This window comes from Malurus melanocephalus, unplaced genomic scaffold, assembly GCF_030028575.1.
Source record: "Malurus melanocephalus ecotype Western Australia unplaced genomic scaffold, MMel_1.1 scaffold_24, whole genome shotgun sequence".
Lineage (NCBI taxonomy): Eukaryota > Metazoa > Chordata > Aves > Passeriformes > Maluridae > Malurus > Malurus melanocephalus.
The window spans coordinates 2,010,713-2,030,355 of record NW_026623256.1 but is presented as its reverse complement, the minus strand read 5'-3'; the positions used below and the strand labels follow the sequence as shown (position 1 = coordinate 2,030,355).

The 19,643-nt window shown below is 41.0% G+C and overlaps 2 protein-coding genes across 2 annotated transcripts; one reads left to right on the top strand and one right to left on the bottom strand.

Annotated features, from left to right (window-relative positions):
* Positions 1 to 475: 475 nt before the first annotated feature.
* On the bottom strand, positions 476 to 10,820 carry TMEM43 (transmembrane protein 43). Its single transcript, XM_057390278.1, has 12 exons — positions 10,611 to 10,820; positions 9,791 to 9,940; positions 8,672 to 8,806; positions 7,875 to 7,969; positions 7,097 to 7,146; positions 5,970 to 6,039; positions 5,527 to 5,597; positions 5,240 to 5,361; positions 4,569 to 4,643; positions 4,387 to 4,488; positions 2,925 to 3,042; positions 476 to 1,998 (listed from the first exon to the last, which is right to left on the bottom strand). Exons 1-12 carry the CDS (start codon positions 10,620 to 10,622, stop codon positions 1,796 to 1,798), a joined length of 1,203 nt encoding a protein of 400 aa, XP_057246261.1. The 5' UTR covers positions 10,623 to 10,820; the 3' UTR covers positions 476 to 1,795.
* A 60-nt stretch (positions 10,821 to 10,880) lies between these two features.
* On the top strand, positions 10,881 to 19,091 carry CHCHD4 (coiled-coil-helix-coiled-coil-helix domain containing 4). The gene is made up of 3 exons (XM_057390281.1): positions 10,881 to 11,062; positions 12,751 to 12,849; positions 18,062 to 19,091. The coding sequence occupies exons 1-3, from the start codon at positions 11,041 to 11,043 to the stop codon at positions 18,349 to 18,351; spliced, it is 411 nt and encodes a 136-aa protein (XP_057246264.1). The 5' UTR covers positions 10,881 to 11,040; the 3' UTR covers positions 18,352 to 19,091.
* Positions 19,092 to 19,643: the final 552 nt, after the last annotated feature.

Sequence of the window (19,643 nt, the reverse complement as noted above, 5' to 3'; positions counted from 1 at the left end):
TGATTTCAGTGATCAGCAGTGGGGAATGAAACCATGGCAGGCTGGCAGCAGCCTGGCATCACACACCAGTGAGGAGAGAGCAGATAGTGCTGTTAGGGGGAAATGTCCTGGACATAAAACATGCAATACCTGAATTTAATAAACAARCCTACAGACCAACTTTTTGGAAACTATTTTATTAAATATACAAAAGCTCAGCACTTCTGTAGCAAATTGTATCTTCATGTCCAATATGTAATGCTGGTTAGTGTTCTGCATTGTGGGTAAAAGAGTAGCAGTTCAAACCCCTGACTGCTGGAGCATGAGTTGGTGCTGGTGAGTAGCAGGAACACTGCAGTACCACTACCATGTGCCAGCTGCATGCACAGGGCCACCTCCTGTACCCTTTCACTCACTGCTCCTGCTTTTGCCAGCAAAAGAGACCAATTTCACAACATCCAAATATCAAAATAATTGAAGTACTCACTAATAATTATGATTTCTCAAAAACATTTCTGATTTCTAACTCAGAGTCATATTTGAGTACCATTTCTAGCAAAGGTTTGCTTCTATGTATGTTCAAGTTCCTTTGGTAAAGAAAATACTCTGCTGAGGATCATAAACAGATTTCATAATTGACATTATTTTTGTACTGAATTGTGAATACTTACAAAAACCCCCAAAACAMAGTCGTGTAGGGAGGGCCCATCTGGAAGCCAGACTCCAGGTTGGTGGACAGACTTGAGTGTCTCCACCTCAAGTACTTATTACAGCAGAAGAATGTAAACATGAGCCATCACAACATTACAAGGCATTCCTCTAATATGATACAAAACTCACAATACTAAAATCTAAGAAAATCAATCAGGCAAAAATGTTTCCATTACTTAATTTCATGGAGTATGTTCATTATCCTTACTAAGTGAAATTCAAGAAAGGAACAGTATACACAGCAAAAAAAMCCCAACTATTTTAAGGACTACGCATTCAATTATAAAAAATATTATTTCAAGGCAGCCAGTTTTATATTTACAGGTGAATGACCTCTGAATACCCCTTCATGTGCAATCTGAAGTGAAATTTTTGAAATAGTTCTGCAATGTTATAGCCCAGGCTATCATTTTGGATGCCTAACCAACAACTACTTGAGAGACTTTTAAAACCTGGGGGAAATCAGTATTTCYTGATAAATTCACCCAACCTCAGAGCATTGCTAACCTGGCCACTCATTACATCAACGACTTTGAAAATCCTCAGTCCAAAAGCAGAGGGTTYACATGAGAGCTGTGTGGAATTTACCTAAGCTGTGTTTTCCCTTTGGACACACACTGTCAAACACATAAGCCAAAGGAGTGTTCCTGACTGTGCAAACAAGAAAAGGCAGCAGAAGGAGGGTTTGTCAGAGACAGGTACACACAAGTATTTCCTCAGAATATCTAACCACAGTCCATGGGATGCAGCTGGCACTTTCTTCAAAAACACGAGGTGCCCCACCCAGCAAGACTTGCCAGTTCTCAAATGAGGGGGAATTACTAAGCAGTAAGAGGTTCAAATCTGCTTGTTCGCTAACTTACCATCAATACACTCACACTCCAAAATGCTTTTTYCCCCAACCTAGTGTCACTGACTTTCCACAAACAGCATCCCATAGTCCTATGGATAACGTGTATCAATACCCACATTCAAGCCCCCTCCCCAGCTCTCAGTGCTCGCTGCTGAGCTGTGATTTGCTGTAAGCTTGCTGCAGGAACCAGGACAGAAATGCACTTGAGAAGGTTCTAACCAGGACTCAGCCCAAGATCCGACCACCTCCTCGTCACTGCTGCTTCTTGGGGGGMACACGGGACTTGGCCACCATGATGGGGACTATGGAGAGCAGCGCGAGGAGCAGGGCCCAGAGCGGGCGGTAGAAGAGCCATCCCACGGAGATGGTCAGCAGTGACAGCGAGCTGGCCACACACAGGGCAAACGCCTTTAATCCAATGTTAACCAGGTCCCTCACAACAGGAAACCAGTCCACTGCAGAGAGAATTAAACATGGCATGAAGTCGTTGGCAGTATGAGAGCTCAAATGGAAGTCTGATTCATGCCTAGGATCTGCCCGCTAACAATTGCAATCAAAAGACAGACTCAAACTATTTATGAAGAGCATTGGATCAGACATTTCAGCAGAGTATCCTCAAGGCATCTGATAATTAAGCAACAGCTAAACATCTAAGAGCAATGCTAACCTCAGCTCTTCAGACAGGAAGTAATCCAAAATGAAKTCTGAAGATTTGTCCAAGGCTTGAGAGGCAGAGGAGACAGCCCTTCAGCTGTGGAACAAGTCTAGGGCAACTGATACAAGYTGCTAGCACAAAAATTCCCTTCTGGCAATAATRAATCTTRGAGTASCATGTTTTTGGATAAATAAATYAGAAAAMAACGTTCACAGCTACAAAGYRAACRATATCTTTGATGTCTGAGGTTTACWCAAGTTTGAGGCATTGTCCTGCTTTTCTGTTTGTACTCCAGCATTTTTCTGTAYTAAAAGGATAAACAAAAAACTTTCTTTGCTGTTTGTTTACAACATTGTAATAGACACAAAGTCATATTTCTATACAAATGTTGACTAGGACCTGTTGGGGGGGGACCAGTTGTGTGTGGGTGCATAAATTAATTGTATTGCAGCTCCTTGAGTTAGATTCCAAAGAAGCAGCCCAACATGTGCTTCATCTTCTGATTTGGTAAGTACTGGGCTGGGATCTTCTGAGATTGGCAAAATATTTGTRTTAGGTATTTTAATGTTCACAAAGCAACCAGATGGTTTTGGGGTCCTGTACAGTGACTTTTCAGATGAAATCCAGTCTCAGTTCAAACCAGAACTCCTRGTCTCCAAATGTATTAACTCTCTACAGGTTAGGATCTTATTTCTACATATTTATATCTTACTGTAATAAACTTACCTAATGTGTAAAAGATTCGGGTCATCAGACTGATGCCCACAAACATGGAGAGCCAGCCTGCTCCACGGAGGGCCCASGTCTTCATGGTGTTACTCTGATGCTCCTTTTGAAACACCTCCTGAAAGGAAACACCATGACATGCAGTCTGTTTCTTGTTCTTTTTTTTCAAGATCCCCTTAATTCCAGTATATTATGAATCAATCAGAGCCAAGAGCATGTTAGGAGTACAATTTCTCTTGTAGAASATACACTGCAACTCATTCTGCAGGGTTTGATTGTGCAGTATGGCAGTGCTCTGCAATAGACTGAACAGTGCAGCATGGGAAAACTGACACTTTTCTTAATTAAAACAACCTAAAAAGCACCATTCAACACTAGCCACAGGCAGAAGCACGCAGGTTTTGCTGTAATTGGATACATGCAACATTACTGTGGAAAATGAGCACTAGTAAGTAACTGCAATAAAGAAGGAAGAGTCTGAATTCACCCCGTAGAGAGAAAAGGCAATAATATCCACTGATGGCTGAAGGAAAGGTGTGTGAAAGAGAACAAGCTGGATGCAGGGAAGAAAACCTAAAAGGTATATCCACATTTCATCAGGTAAAGCAAAGCTTCTATTTACAAGAATTCTGAGTAAGATTTTTTCAAAATGGGTTGTGATCCTCTGGCTCAACAAAACATTCACATGAAAAGATGGGACATTAGAAAGCACTAAATGGTCTAAGAGATATGTAAGACTGATTGATTACTTGTACATACAAGTACTCAATTAATTATTTCTAACCAGTTAATTTTCAATGAAAATCCTATCTAATGAAGATTCAAATCTTACAGCAGAGGGTTGATTCTACTGCTACTCTTTCAAGTCAAACAAAGCCTTTTTGACTGCTTTTGGGAGCCCCTGTAAACTCTTGACATCTGCTTTTTTTACAGCAGGGCACAAAACAATCATTAAAGGAAACAAATCTACTAAAAGAAGTAAATGAATCACCAAATTGCTGGAGCATGCAGGATTTATTGGAGCATAATGCTCTGCCTGAAGGTTCTTTCTCAGCCAGAATAGTAGTAAACATTTCAAACAAACCTAAACTCCTGTTATTAGGAGCTGAAGAGAGAATAACTCTTATGGTTTATTTAATTAAACCCTGACTTTTACTATTTTTACATGTGACCTGTTCAAAAGCATGTGCTTGCATTTGTAACTGGGAAACAAMCAAGGAGAAAATAAAAGCAAAATGAGAAGGCACAGAAACAATCTTTAAAGCAAACACACAGAATATGCAGAAACCTGGAAGCAAACAGGCTACAACCTGTTGTCCTAGAAGGAGTAAGAAAAGCCAGTGTTTATCTGAGTATCTCCTCTGCACAGCAGRTCTGAAGGAGAGTAAGAGCTTCCTCTTCTGCTGCTTCTGCACTACCACCTCCAGTATTAACCCTTCACTAGTAGAGTGTGGTATCCCACCTCCACAGAGAGATCCCCAGGGTACAGAATCTGTAGAACATCTCCAGACTTGGTATGATAGGGAACAAGCTGATCACCTCGCTGGCGAGCAATCACAGTCACCTTGAAGAAAGGGAAAAATATTTACTGGTTACTGAGTTAGGAACAGAGCCTGCAAAATACAGAAACAGCTGAAGGCTCACCTTATCAGCAGAGCCCAAATAAGGATCATCTCCACTCAGACCTGCATAGAAGAAAGARACACGAAGGTCTCCCACCTACAAACAAGAGAAGATTGGAACTCAATAAAGATTGTTTTACAAAGGGAATCGCAGGAAAGACAACTCACCACTGGAACATCCTTTATTTATCAACACTTTTTCTGAACATTTATGTCAAGCCAGAGGACAGCCAGAATAGTTTCCAAGCTGTACTTTTTTCAGAGGTAGCTGGCAGCTGAAACTGGAGAGCTCAAATGCTGTTTTGTAATATCCCCTCTGATTAAGCTGCAGGAGCACATGATAGGCTTTGTTCAATCCTTGTCATTTCATCTTTTGGCAAAACAGGGCAGGTGGCATAATCTGACAAGCTGTTTGATTGTACTCCTCAATGCAGCAAGCAGAGGCAGAACCCACCTCCCAGCACCAACCCTTTCCATTTAAAAGCAGAGCAGACCATGAAAACAGAAAACAAATATGTGGGATCAGAAGCTTCCTGCAAGAGCAGCACTCATTCTGAAGGGCTGCTCTAAGGGAGTCATCCTATGTGATGGTCTGCAYTCTACTTTCTATACATTTAAATAGAAATGGGACATGCCCCAATTCCTTTTTCACACACAACTCATCACTTCTTTGGTTTATCATTCCCATCTTACTTCTGGACGCCTGGGGTTGTCACTGTGATAAAAGTAATCTCCTCCTCGGGTCACATCAGCATGGGGATCCTCCAGGTGTGACAAGCTCAACTGCTTGAAATCATCAATTTTATCCACGAGACCTAAGCAGAATTTAGCATCAAGCTGAAGCCCAGTGTCTAACCTGGAACAGCCAATTTGCTGGCTGGCTTCCTGATTATCACTTGACATGACAGCTATTGTGGAAAGAACCAAAGTCCACTGCTGATRCAACAGCAGACACAAAGCCAGTACAAAACAATCCTTACCCTTGGAAAGAACAAAGCTGCCAACTTGGACATTAGGAGAAACAGCAGTAAAAGACTCCACAGCCATGGCACTGAAGAACATAGAGAATCCTTGATTAGTTCCAAAATGATGATCAAACTCTTGATTTGCAAGACGTAAGCACAGAAGAGGTACTATAGCAAACATCAGGAGAAACTCAAAGAGCTAAATGACTGTCACGATGTGAAAACAAATCCATCAAGAATTTGTGTTTATACTGCATACTGTTGGAGCCATTACAATAAGCAACACAAGGCATGACTGCTCTGAACTGCTCTAATTTCTTTATGCCTTCGTTCTCCCAACAACCAAAGAACGTCAGTTTCTATCTACTGCAGTGTTCTATGAAATTAATCATTTAGCATTCATCTTGGATCAGATCCAGTGACAGAATTCAGAGGGACTGTGCCAGRTGGTACCTTACCTTGGGTTTTTGTGTCCAATTTCTCGATCAAAGTTTCTGCTGTTCACAACTTCTGATTTCCACTCTGTATCTAAACAGAATGATAAGAAGGTTGAGGAAAGGACACTCAGATCTCAGTTATTGAAGACACTGTCCTTCATTCCTGTCGTTCCCAATCTCCTCCCCAGTCCCACTGATGGGAGAATAAGCAAGCAGCTGTGTGGGTCCATGGCTGGCAGCCAAGGCTAACCCACCACAGCTAATAATATACAGACATTAACTGGAAAGAATCCATCAATCTTGAGAGGACAGCTGTTTTTTCAGATGGCACTTCTTTTTGTTCCCTGTTACTGTAAGTCTGTCACAACCACCAGCTTTGCCTCTTATGTATCTCCATGCTACAGGGTCCCCATGCTTCACTGAGCTGAGCGTTTTTATATGATCACACCCAGAAACTGCTGCACACCCACGTTACACATCCAYGTGCTTTAATCCGAGATAAATGAAGCACAGACACCAATCTCCAAATACATGATGACTCAGAGTACTTTCCTGCCACTGGGTAGATCAGAATAATGCACCCAGTTCTGCTCCTGCCAAAWGAGCACTTGGCAAAAGCCACAGTGCACATCAGAAGGTGCTGGTGTTTTCACTGGCTGGTACCAACAACTAAACAGGTTCTCAACAGGCTCCCTTACAGGCTGGAGCTACCCTGCTCTTCCCTGTCTATTCTCTTCTGCTCACAGCTGACGTATTCCCAAGTACTCCATGCCTGAAGTGCAATCTCAGGTCTAGCTTTGAACACACTCCCATCTAAGCCCATCTCCTGTCACTGAGGATCTCAAAGGCCCCGTCTCTGGAGCATTCTACCCCTGGATGTTTCTCTGAACCGCTAAGAGTTCCAAAACAAGACTCAGATTTTCTGTAGCACTTGCTTGCTGACAGCACATCTCTTTTTACCTGAGTTACCTCAAGAAAGGGAGGTTCCRTCATTTGTTTAGGAAATAGAATTTTTGCTTATTTCTTAACATTTCTTTCCTTTCTTTCCCAAGAAGAAAATACAAGTTTTAGAACAAAAATCAAGATACACATACACATGAAAGTCCAAGGTCACATGAATAAAAGGGACTTTCTGTTGATCAACTTACTGTATGAATACTTGGTCTCTTTCTTAATCTCACCATTCTCTTCATATTCCCTGCAGAGAAAAAGGGCTGGGATGAGAACCAAAACAGTGCACACACACCCCTGCTCAGGGCACAATACACYTTGCCAGTGAAATGCACAGATCAAACACAGACTGGCAACACAAACTTGTCTTTTATACATAACCTAGCACTTCTCTGAACTACCTGCTCTGAACACAGAGATTATCTGTACAAGGAGAAAATACACACAAATGGTAAACAACCACAACCCTTTCATTCCCGTGTTTCCAACAAGRAGGTGTTGACTAGATTGATGAGGAACAACCAGAATTAAACACAGTGAGACAAGCTGGCCCAAATCAAGTCTTTAACAGATGCTGCCCCATAAGCATGCTAAAACTGAGAAATTASTTTTCACACCTTCACAACCTCTGACTCTTTTTTTATATGACATGAAAGACATTTGGAGCATGAATTTTGTGCAGTCACAGCCACATAATAGCTAATAAGATTCATATTACCCTCAGTGAAATTAAAAATAATAGAAATGTTTTCCCYATTTGGGTTGCAAATATTAGCAGAGCTGTTAAAACAGTTAACATCTCCCAAGGAAATTAAATTAATTCTCTAAAAGATAAAAAAATCCMAGAGCTCTACAATTCTCTTGCTGTAACGGGTTTTTTTTGTTTTTTTTTTCTTTGGTATAGGGAGAGAAAAAAAAGGGATCCTGTTAACACAACGGCCTTACAAACAACTTTTAAAAATTACTTTAACTTACTTGGAATCTTCATATTCGACCCACTGGTACATTTCCACATTACGCTTAAGTTTGACAGCCTGGATGGAGAGCCCATAGCTGGGGTCAAACAAAGGCTGAGCAAAAATGAAAGAAAATACAAGTCAGTGTAAATGCTGTACCTCACAAACTCAAACACTGTACTTTTATTACCAAACTCATCTACCTACCTCACTCTATACAGTCAGCACTATGTTACACACAGGTGTACACAGTATAAATGTTATAAAAGAAAAAAGGCAATGTCTCTTTATTTTATTAACAGATCTGACCTGAAGAATCATCATCCAAAGTAACTGCCATAGTGAAGAATGAAGGCAGAATTGCAGAGTATGGATTTACAGGTTTAAGTGTTTAAACCAGGAGATTCTGTTTTACTGGAACGCCTGCAATGTTGGCGAACCATGGAAAATGTCGCCACTACTGAAAAGTCAGAACTTGCAGAGCTCCTGTKCTGCAAGAGCCTGAAGACTTTATARTATCATGAACATTCAAYAAGGTCCATACACAAATGGCAATTGAAATTATCCCTGAAAGGCAGTGKGAGGGTAAACACAGCTAGAGCTGGMATGTGGCTTGGGAGAAGTGAGTCTAAGGCTATTCAGCATCTCCCTGATTCCAGGCCAAGAACYGAAGCYTGAGTGGTAGCTGGCAATGCTTAGAGGAGGAGAAAAGCCACGTGTCTTCTCCTGGATATCAAACAAAACTTTAACTGGCAAAGACTTTTCCTTTCCTCCAAGCTTGAAATACTCATATCCTCAAGACACTATTTTACTTACCTTAGATGTGCTCAGAGCACCAGCCAAGTACACCAGTCTCCCTTCATTCTSCTGAGAGATACTGTGGATGCTGTCAAGAGGGACCACAAGAGAAAACCCCTCATCGAGAGACTTGGCTGTCCTTAARGCTCGTCCCTGGAATGCAGAAAACAGAAATTAAGTTGTGGAGGATCAATGGCACAGCAGTACTTTGTGAACAAGGGTAGCCGAYAAGTTAACTGATAACTACAAGGAATGTTTGTATATTCAGCTCAAGGCATATTTTTCAAACACTCTTGTACTCCTCCACTCTCTGTGTCTGACCCAGTTTGGGGCAGGACTTCTTTGCTAGGCAGCAGGACTATTAACATTGATTAAGCTTCTCAAATAGACCCAAATTATTCCAACAAGGGTTCAAAGTTATTGCTCTTCACCTCGTATCTTGTTCATCATTCCTAAATAACTGCAAAATGATACAAATTATGGTTCATTTTTCCACACACCTGTATTGACTCCTTGGCAGTTTTCCCTGCCTTTCCATCATATCCTAGCATGCTTATTCTGCAAAGTCATCAAAATGGGAAGTAGTTATTTTTCCTCTTGTAGAGGTATGAAAGGAAGCCTTAAGTGAAAATTCAGAKAGTTCTGCTCCCCGCTCCAAAATTGCCAAAACAAGTATGTTTTCAATGGTAGGGTGCTAAGATTCCTGGCTTACCTTTTACTTTTTTTTTATCTAAAACCAGCACACAAAATAATATTGAGAATAAATGAATAAGTAACACCCCCAATTTTGCAACATGGAGTATAAATTCCTTTAATGTAATTATAACAACACTAGAAACTTTTAGTTATCTCAAGAAAAAAGARAAGGCTGGAATGTGGCTGGCTCATGCAACCCTCTTAGCATAGACTGCACAGACCATAGTTTCTGCATCAGTTTACAAGTTTTGGATCTTATCTCACATCACACAYTGGCCCTGTCTCTACCACACCCAGTTCTACAGAAATACTACCTGTGGCCCTGTGATTTCACTTTTCTGTTACATCACAAGCATAAGCACCAGGTCCCCAGACAAAATCTCCTCTTCTCATGGATTAGGTAATAAAGCTGTGTACAAACACTGACAGTATTGCACTTACTTCATTGGTAAAAAGAAGGTAGAAAGCCAGAAGAAATGACACAAGTCCCATCAACATGCCTCCAGAAGTCTCACTGAGCCGCTCCAGGAACCCTGGTTTGGGCTCGCTTGTGATTTTAACATGCTCTTTTCTGCTGCCTGTGTCAGTAAACTGTTGGAAACAAACCAGAAGTGAAATATTGGTGTGAAAGGGGAAAGCATTCAGTTTCAAAACAAGTCTTCTAGCTTTGTTAGTACTGCTACTCTACAGAGCAGAACTTCTTGGACCCAAACTTTCCCACACTTAAATGCCTTATCACACTTTTGATACCAGGCAATAAATAAAACTCCAGCCTGATAGAAAAAAACAAAAACCCTCTGTTTCTATTAYAGTGGTTCTAGATGTTCAAACTTTCTTCGGTCTGTCTCCAGGTTCTGTATTTGGTGTCCACACCCTGTATTCAGGCCATGGCAACTGAGTAATAGCCCTGAATTCCTGACCAGCTAAAACATCGCTATAAATAACAAATTATGATTCACCTCACCAGTGAAAAGGGTGCCTGCAGACTCTAAAATAATTATATCCAAGACAACAATAACTTCAAACGAGGCAGTGACCCAGGACAAACAGGAGAGCCCAGGGGTTTATTTGTGCGTATGCGGGCTGTGGGCACACGCACAGAGCCAAGGCAGGGCATGGCGCTCCTGCGGCTCACCCGGAGATGCCGGCGGGCTGTGCCCGGCACAGAGCTCTGCCCACAGCCCTGGCACCGCGGGGCGAACGGGCCGAGCCGGGCGGCGCCACACGGAGCAGCGGCGGGGCCGGAGCGAGCAGCACTTACGTTCCTCGACATCCTGAGACTTTCACTCCCACCGGGAAGCACCACTCAAGAACCGCCAGAACCGCGCACCGCCAGCCGCGCCCTCCTCCGCCTCAGGGCTCTCCSGCCCCCGGGCCGCTCCCCGCCCGCRGCAGCGCACGCCGGGACGCGTAGTTCCCGCCGCGGCTGGGRAGCCCTTCCTTCCTCCTTCCCTTCCTGCCTCGCTCTCTCCCCCAGTGCGGCCGGGCGCGGGCAGGCGGGAGCTGTAGTGCGGCCGGCAGGAGGTGCGTCAGCGGCGGCGGCGGGCCGGCAAGGCGCTTCCGGAGGCGGGAGGTCGCGGCGTGGAGCGGCAGCGCGGCGCTGCCCGGAGCGGGGCTGGCGGSACGGCAGGAGCGGAGCGGCGGGGCCCGTGTGCGGCGCGCTGCGGGGGAAGGCACCGGCCGGCTCCGCCATGTCCTACTGCAGGCAGGAAGGTGCGCACGGGTGTCCTCCCAATGTCACCCCGCCGGGCGGGCTCGCCGTGAGGCGGCCGGGGGTGGGAGCGCTCCCCGCARCCCGTGAGGGGAAGGCACCGCCGGAGGGGAGCAGAGGCACGGCAGCCGCCCGTGTGTGCGGTCCGTGTGTGGCGGCGGCAGCGCTGCCTCGCCTCCCTCCGCCGACCTTGCTCCTGACGGAGGGCGGGAAGGGCGGCGGGGCCATGAGGCGGCAGCGCGGCCTCGCAGCGGGACGGGAGCGGCCGGAGGGGCCCGGGCTGCCCCAGGGACCGTGTGTGGCTGCGGAGCGCCTGAGGCGTGCGGCACGGCAGCTCCCGCCCGCGGAACGGCTCCTGCCCGCAGGGGTTACATTCATCCCCGCCTGGCTTAGTGGCCAGAGGTGTAGGGTTTTACCATTTTAAKGTTGATGGACTGGGTGGGTGGAGTGCGAGCTTTACGTTTCTGTACCTGTATCATGCTGTACARGTTGTGGTATTTATGAGGCTTGACCACTTTTAAAATAGGTGTCTATATATCTATAGCTGCATATTTATGASGAAATACCTTTGCAATCTTAAGTAATGTGAAGTGGCTGAATGTAAAGTTTCAGGCTGGAAATAAAGCGCCATTCTATAGCCCTAAGTGTAATTTTYAAGTTACAAACTTTGGCTCAATGCTGATTATAAACTGTAGTGAGGTAGCCATAACCTATGAACCTCTTATGCTTTAGGCTSTCCTTTGTTTAATATTGCAAGATCTGTAAGTTGCCTTATGCARCCCTACAAATTGCMSTGATGGGGTTAGAGTTCATGTGTTYCTAGCTCCTTTTATATAAAAAAATGACTGAACATTCCACATTATAAAGTTTGCTGGAGTGCACTGCAGTTGTTTGAAAACTCTTCCCTTTTAAAGAAAGTTTTAGATTTATCTGTTTCTCAGACATATTTAAATGCATGGTTACCAGGCAGAGAAGTTACTGAGGTCACTGTGCTGGCTGAGGTCACTTTGAGGGGCCAGAAGGTTCTAATTTCTAATAGGCCAAGTCACTGTAGTGGCCTTTATTAATTTCGAGAATTCTTATGGAATTTACCATTTTTTTCCACTCAAGGAATACTCAATTGTGCATTCAGAAGAGTTTCAGCTAGCTGTTCTCTGCTTGTGTGTGTCTCAGAGCGTGTGTTAAAACTGTGCAGAGTTTTCTAAAAACTAACACTACTCAAGTTTCCAGCCAAGCTTCCTCTGACACAGCTTTGGAAATTTATTGTTAAATCAAGAGCAGGATGTTTGCTGTGTTGGATTTCTATCCCTTGTATTGCTCACAGCACCTTTCACTGTAGTTAGTTCTATATGGTGATGGTTCTCTTCATTTTTTAATTCAGATGACTAGTGTAAAACATTGCACTAGTCTTTAGTGAAGAGAACTGTTATTAGTAAGTTCCTACTGAACATTTCACTGTTATTTATTACAGTTTTATTCTCACTTTACATTTTTTTAGTATAATCCCTTCATCTTTGTTAGTCCTGGTAAAGGAGTAATTAGTGTTTGTTTTGTAACAACTTTTTAATATAGCAGTGCAATGAACTGTACTATGATCTGCAGCAACAGGATGTTGCTATGAAAATTGGAGCTTTGGAATAACAGAATTTCAGTTTCTCTGAACTTTTGCTTCTTGTCTCCTCCATGGTAGGAAAAGACAGAATAATATTTGCAACCAAGGAGGATCATGAGACACCGAGCAGTGCTGAGCTGGTTGCAGATGACCCAGATGACCCTTATGAAGAACAAGGTCAGTAGTGAGCAGAAGAATGGAAGTAGGGAGTGTTACATCACATGTAAAACCAACAGAAAACAAACCATGTATGAATTAGAAAAACTTACTTATTTTTAAAGACTGAGGGCAGCAGGTTATTCAGTAAATGCCCAAGCTCTTGGCAGTTTTAACTGCCAGATTAGGGTATCACAAATGACATGCTTTCCTTGCCTGGCCTTTTTTCTACACTCTTATTTCTCAGTGGCCTGTTCAGATAATCAGTTGATGGCTTTCAGTGTTGGTTAGTAGCCAGGCATATCCAGAAAAACCATTTCTTTCTTTCATTAACAAAGTTAGAGCTTAATCAGTGAAAATTATGGTTGTTTTTTTCTCTGTTTTAAGTAACACCATGCAATTTTCAGAGGAGCTGGAGTGAGTTACATCACTGTCGTTAATGCGAGTTGTTCACCTGGCTGTGTGCACCTGAAATTGCCTTATTTAGTCATCTCTGAATATCTGATTTAATATCAATTAATATCTGGTTAATCCTATACTATAGTGGTAGCAATATAATAAATATCTTTCAGTGGCACATAAAATTATTGAGTTTTCAACTGTCATAATTTTGCCTTGAAAATATAGAAGTTCTCATTAAGATTACAGTTCTTGTATGAAGTGTATCTAACCTGCAAATTGAGATTTAAGAGAGCAGAATATTTGTAAGTCCAAGACTTCTAATGTTCTGATTGCAGAGTGTATTTTAAATTGTTTCTAATGGATAAATGAACTGATCTTCTGATTATGATGATTTAATAAATTTTGCCCTGGATTAATAATTATCTTGAACATCCGTGAGTTTAGGTTAATTTTTTTCTAATTGCCTTTATGTTTACAGGTCTTTTGGCCTCTTCACTTTGTGTGATTTCATTGGTTTCAGCTCAATTGAGATTGAAGTAAATTCTTCAGACGCTTTGAAATTTAGTTTGAAAGTGAAAGTTCCGTTTTCTAAAGTGGCTCTGAGACCTTTAGAGGGCAGCATTTAAGCAGTTTAGCAGCTGTAGCTCACAGGGTCTCTTTGTTAGCTAATATGGTATGTAGTGTAATTTGAGCCACACTTTCCAATGTCATTAAAATGTCTTTTTTTCCTACACGGATTTGTGTTGAAATGTTACTGCATTTATTTGCCTATTTTGGCTTCGTTACAAATGTATGTAGTCAGTTATATGTCTAAAAGTTTTGCACACCTGCACTGATAGGTCTGTTTAGTTTGATGTTGCCCCAGTGTGCCATACGTTTGGGTAATTAAAACTAGTAAAAATTAAAAGAACCACTTCATTCTTGTTCAAGTGCCATATTAATTTATTGTTCTTACGTGCTTTTTTGCTGGATATGGAAAGGCTGTGGTGATAAGAGGTGATGGTTTTTTTTTCCCCCTAGCAGTCCTGCATTTACACAATGTTAGGTCACTTTGTTCCTCAACAGTAGATCTGAGAATAAAATGGGAATAGCCAGAAGTTTATGGCAGGGACACCTTAGAGTGACAGTGTGTGTCTGTGAGATGCAAAGTGAGAAACTTGATAACTATGTTTAAATACTGTCACAAAGTTTGGGTGAGGCCAAACTTCTTGTTGTTTTTTTTTTTTTTTAATTAGTTTGTTGTGGTTTTTCATAGTATGTGGTAAGTTATTGCCGTGTTTTGCAGTCTAAAAAACCACTTGAAGACCCAGGGCTAAAGTGCATTAGATCAGAACAGAGATAATGGGCATAGCACACAATGTCACTGCATCTTATGGGAGTGAAGCTTATGGGCAGGAACAACATGGGTGAAATGGTTTGGAATATGTTGAAATGCTGAAGCTCTGGCTTGCATGGATTTTCTTTAAAAGAAAATTGGGAAGGATTTTGCTGTATTTAATGTTACATGAAAGCTTTTCTAGTTTAGCTTCTGCTTGGAATAGAAGACTTGGTTTCCAATGTTCAAATTCTGTTGTATAATTAACTGTAAGAAGTCTTTTCATCTTTTCTGCTGTGCTATAGACACCAGTCATATTTGGGAAAGAATAGATGCATTATATAGACCTACCATRATCAGCTATTTTCTAATACTCCTGAAATTTGTGTTCGAGGTTTTTTTTTTTTTTGGTATGGGCCTTTTTCATACTTGAGATAAACATCTAGTTTGGTATTGGGCTTTTTTTGTCCCAGACATTAACAGGCAGTAGTCTTTGAGCAGTCTGAGTCAGTAGATCATTCAAGAAAACTTGTGTTTTGTTTCCCTTGGGATAAAAAAAAAAGTTGTACACACTTCTTATTTCTATTAATACTTTGTTGTTGTTGTTGTATCAGTTAGGAATTTTTGGTAGGCAAAATGTTAATGACTCACTTTAAAAACACTGACAGAAAAAAAGCCGTGTGAAATGGAAAGATATACAAGCTGAAGTTCAGGTTAGCATTTCATACTGCAGAGAGGCTCACAGTTCACTGTCAGTGCCTTTTGACAGCTGTGGCTGATGGAAACAAATTAAGAATTCATTTGCAGCTGTTTTGAAGTAGTATTGTTACTGTAAAGCTTTCTGGTTCCATRTGTTGCAGATGGTGTAATTTAAACATGAAAGATTCCTGGTTTTCACTGACATTTTGGCTGCCATCAGTTAGAATACTTTCTTATTTTATGAAGCTTATATGAAGAAGGCACTGATGAGTTTTATGCATGCAAAGGGATTTTTATTAGTATTACAGCTGTGATGGGAAAGCTGGATAAAAGCACCTATGGAATTGGACCTCAAACACAGATTTTTGCTGGTCTTTCCCTTCTGTTTTTCCAGACTTGTTCCTGTCATCTTAGTTTAGAGACAGTTTTAAAGTGGTTTCTAAAGGKCCCTGATGAAGCCAAACCACACATTCTATTAAGAAATAATGAATGATCACATGTACAGGACTGTTTCTATAACTCATGATGTCCCTTTCAATCTTGCTTCCTGTCATCTTACMCTGTGAATCCCTGGCATATAAACTTGTTATGGGAATGTTTCTCATGTAACAGGGAAGAAACTCTTCTCAGAACAACAGTGGAAGTTCRTAGCAGCAAGTCCAAAGACAAGTGATGACACAGATGCAGATGGGCCTGTCTTTGTCCATGATATTACAGATTSCATGAGCCATGAGACATTAGGTTGTGTGATGTCAGCAATCAATTGCTCACACCGGTCTTGATCTGCTATGATGTAAACAGGGTTGTTTTTTCTTCCACAAGTACAGGTTGAAGTAGATTATGACCCACTGGATCAGTGAGGTTCAGGCTGTATTTGAAAGAAGTTTTAATTMAAAAATTTTAATTAAAAATGGTAATCCCATCTATTGCAGGCTTGCAGTTCAGAGAGCAGTGGATGAAATCTGTTTCCGATTTAATTGTGTTCTAAGCTTGCTGATGGACTTACTCATTGATGTGTGAATTCTGCTGCAATTATGAATGAGGAAATGCTTGCTTTATTCATCTGTATTTTTGTTTTGGTTTTCTAAAGCATAGTTTTTGTGCATAGATAATTTGAAATGGGTGCCATTTCAGTGAGCAAATAGGTGTAGGCCAATGATCTTCTGATAGCATAGAATGTATTCTTTATGTGATAACTCACATTCTTATTAAGATTTGCATGCTTCCTTGGCAGGTCTGATTCTAAAAGGAGCAATCTATTTTAGGAGAATTATTGTACAAGTTATTTTATTGCTGTAGTGTCTTCAGGAACATTTCAAAATATATTTTTTTCTTTTTAAAGTTAAAAAAAAGACCTTAAAATGACTTGTTGATGTTAGTGAAGAGGAATATAGGACTACAAAATCTAGTTTACAAAGCAAGTTTTATTTCTTCTACACTGTATGATTAACATCTTTCTGCTTTATGTCACCCATGGCATCAGGAGTCTGGCACCAGCCACCCATCTTGTTTCAGAAGTCCAGCTTTTCCTCCAGGCAGCTGGAGATGCCATGATGCACTGGGCTAGGTGTATCTTATCAGTACGTTGAATATTATAGACATTTTGYCAAACCATCTTGCCAAATAAAGCATGATCCATGGAAAATGACAGYACTACTGTAGTTGACTAAATTGTGCTAAGGACACTATTACTTTCTGTAATTAAAAAGAGTCTGATCAATGCTGAGATATAACTGACTCAGTGTAATTTTCTGCTGAACAGCGTTGGCTCAGTTGGAGCACATCAGTGATGTATTGCAAATCACTGTAAAATACTCTTTCTAATATAGCAAGAAATGATTGAGCTGCTTTTGCTGTACCAGTCGAGATTAATGATATTTCAGCCTGGTGTCCAGGGAATTGCACCTGTAATGTCTGGAACTTGTGGATTCTGTGGCAGCATTTTAGATAATGTCAAATTGTATCAGGTCCTAAATACAATTTAATGTTTAAATTAGACTTAATGCAACTTTGTTATTTGCCAGTCCTATTTTCATAGCCCCTTCTAAAGGGAAAGTGCTTAAATTTAAGGTTTATGCCCTTAAATCTTCACCTTGCTATTCTATCAGTGAAGTATTTGTCATGACTTTAATTCTTCCAGAGCAGAAGTTTACAGCTGTTCCAGTTTAGAATTTTAAGTGATATTTAACTCCTTTCAGTTGCGTTCTAAAGTACAATTTGATTTCTGGCAGCCAGACAGGCAGGCTTGCTCCCACTGTTCCTTGTGTTCTGTGGCACTTGACTTAATCTGTGCTTTACTGATACCCTGATTTTTGTTTTTTGCAATTCTGGTCTTCCAGTTCAAATTTGAAGGGGGAAATTTGTGTATTAGTATTTCAGAGTTTATTTAAATCAAGAAGAAAAATGCATCCATTTGATTGATTTTAAAGATTTCTAGTCTTAATACTGGATTTAAAGTCTTATTATTTGTATGGCATGATTTTAATGCTTGCTTGTTCCCCTGACAGAGTCTTGCAAATCAATGGACTTCTGTTTTGCAGTTCCCTTAGAATATTCTCAGTGGTCTGTAGTCCAGGRAAAAGGACTTAACTCAAGAGATGGATAGAGGACTAATCTCACTTGTGCCTATTAAAGGATTATACAGATCAGAGGGAGAAACAAACTGGCTGGGAAGTGAAAGGTGTTTATGAGCCTTGAAGCTACAGAACTAAGATGGCATTGTTAGTTCTTSAGTTCACACCTGCAGCCCAGCAGCTGTCACTGAATGAAATCACTKTTTGGAAGGAGCATTAACTTTTCTTCTCTCTTGTTTGTCAGGATTGATATTGCCCAATGGAGATATCAATTGGAATTGCCCATGTCTGGGTGGAATGGCTAGCGGTCCCTGTGGGGAGCAGTTCAAGTCAGCCTTTTCTTGTTTCCACTATAGCACAGAAGAAATAAAGGGATCAGACTGTGTGGACCAATTCCGTGCCATGCAGGAATGCATGCARAAATACCCAGATCTTTACCCTCAAGAGGATGAAAACGATGAGAAGTCCAGCAAAGATTTGGAAGCTGCCTCTGTGGAGGCCTCTGATGCCAAAGAGGAGAAGGGATCCAGCTAATGAAGATGCAAGGAGGCTGTCGTCTCCATTTCTCATTTTCAGAGACATGGACTTAGACAGTGTGTCTGTCTTCTGAGTAGTGAGGAAATGTTTCACCATGTTCTGTGCACTGTATCATAATAAATAATTTATTGCTGAAGGAGAAATCTGAGAGCTACAGCCTTTCAAATAACTACTGCAAAAAGAGTGAGTGTGTGTTTGTAYTGTGTAACCTGCCTTTGGACACAGTTAAAACTTTAACAGCTTTAACAGCCTTTTTCTTTACCCTCGAGTATTCCTTGAGTTTTGACTTGAATAATGTCTTGAAGTACATAGCTTTCAACTAAAATTCCACTGGCACACCAGGTCTGTCTTCATTTCAGTATGTTCTGATCAATAGCTGCTTTTTCAAAAATGTGTTCTGTTCTATCAATAGTAATTGCATTCAATGATTGTTTTCCCTTAAAGATTTTCTTTTTTTCACCAAAATAATACAAGACATTTAAAATGGCCTAGATCTAGAATTTCTAAAATAATTTCAAATGGTATTATTAGATTATGTTTGCATTTTATTACTGGCATCAGATCAGGACTGCCAGGAAAATGTTGAAATGCACATCTTTGATTTCATTTACTTAATGTGATGGTTTTGCATTGTTAAAAATGGTGTSTTGTGCAACTGATGATAAAGATGAATGAAAAGAATGTTGGTCACTGGCTTTATTTTTGCTCTGAAAATAAAACTTTTGGATTCCTCTGGATTTTACCTTCTCCTTCCATATATAGAGGAGCACTTGTAAAATACTTTGAGAATACAGTAAATTGTTMCCTGGTGTAATGATCTTAAAACAGATACTGTGACTTAAGTGCATATTAAAAAGCAAATACTTTTTACCCTCACTAGAAGCACCTGTGTCTTTGTGGTGGGGTGTTTTGGTTGGTTGGTTTTTTTGTTAACACTGCTAGGATTTGAGAACTGTTCTGTGCTGTAARCAGACCTTGAATCAGTTTGTGGATTTTGAAGATCACTTGCTCCAGCTTGTCAGATTTTTATTCTTGTCTTACTCTTTTCTCCTCAGCTCCAGGCAGGAAGGCATAAGAAAACAAAAGTATTTTCAGTAGCTGTAGTAGACTGATTATGAACCAGCAAATAAACATGAACAGCTATTAAAATATTTGAAAATTACTTAAGAGGTATAAATAATTTAATAGGTCACTATCGTTTAATAGCTGTAGATAAGGGAATACTACATTGTTTGTCTTTCCTAGCAAAATGTGAGCATTTTTTTTTTAAAGGAAATTTTGGCTGTGGC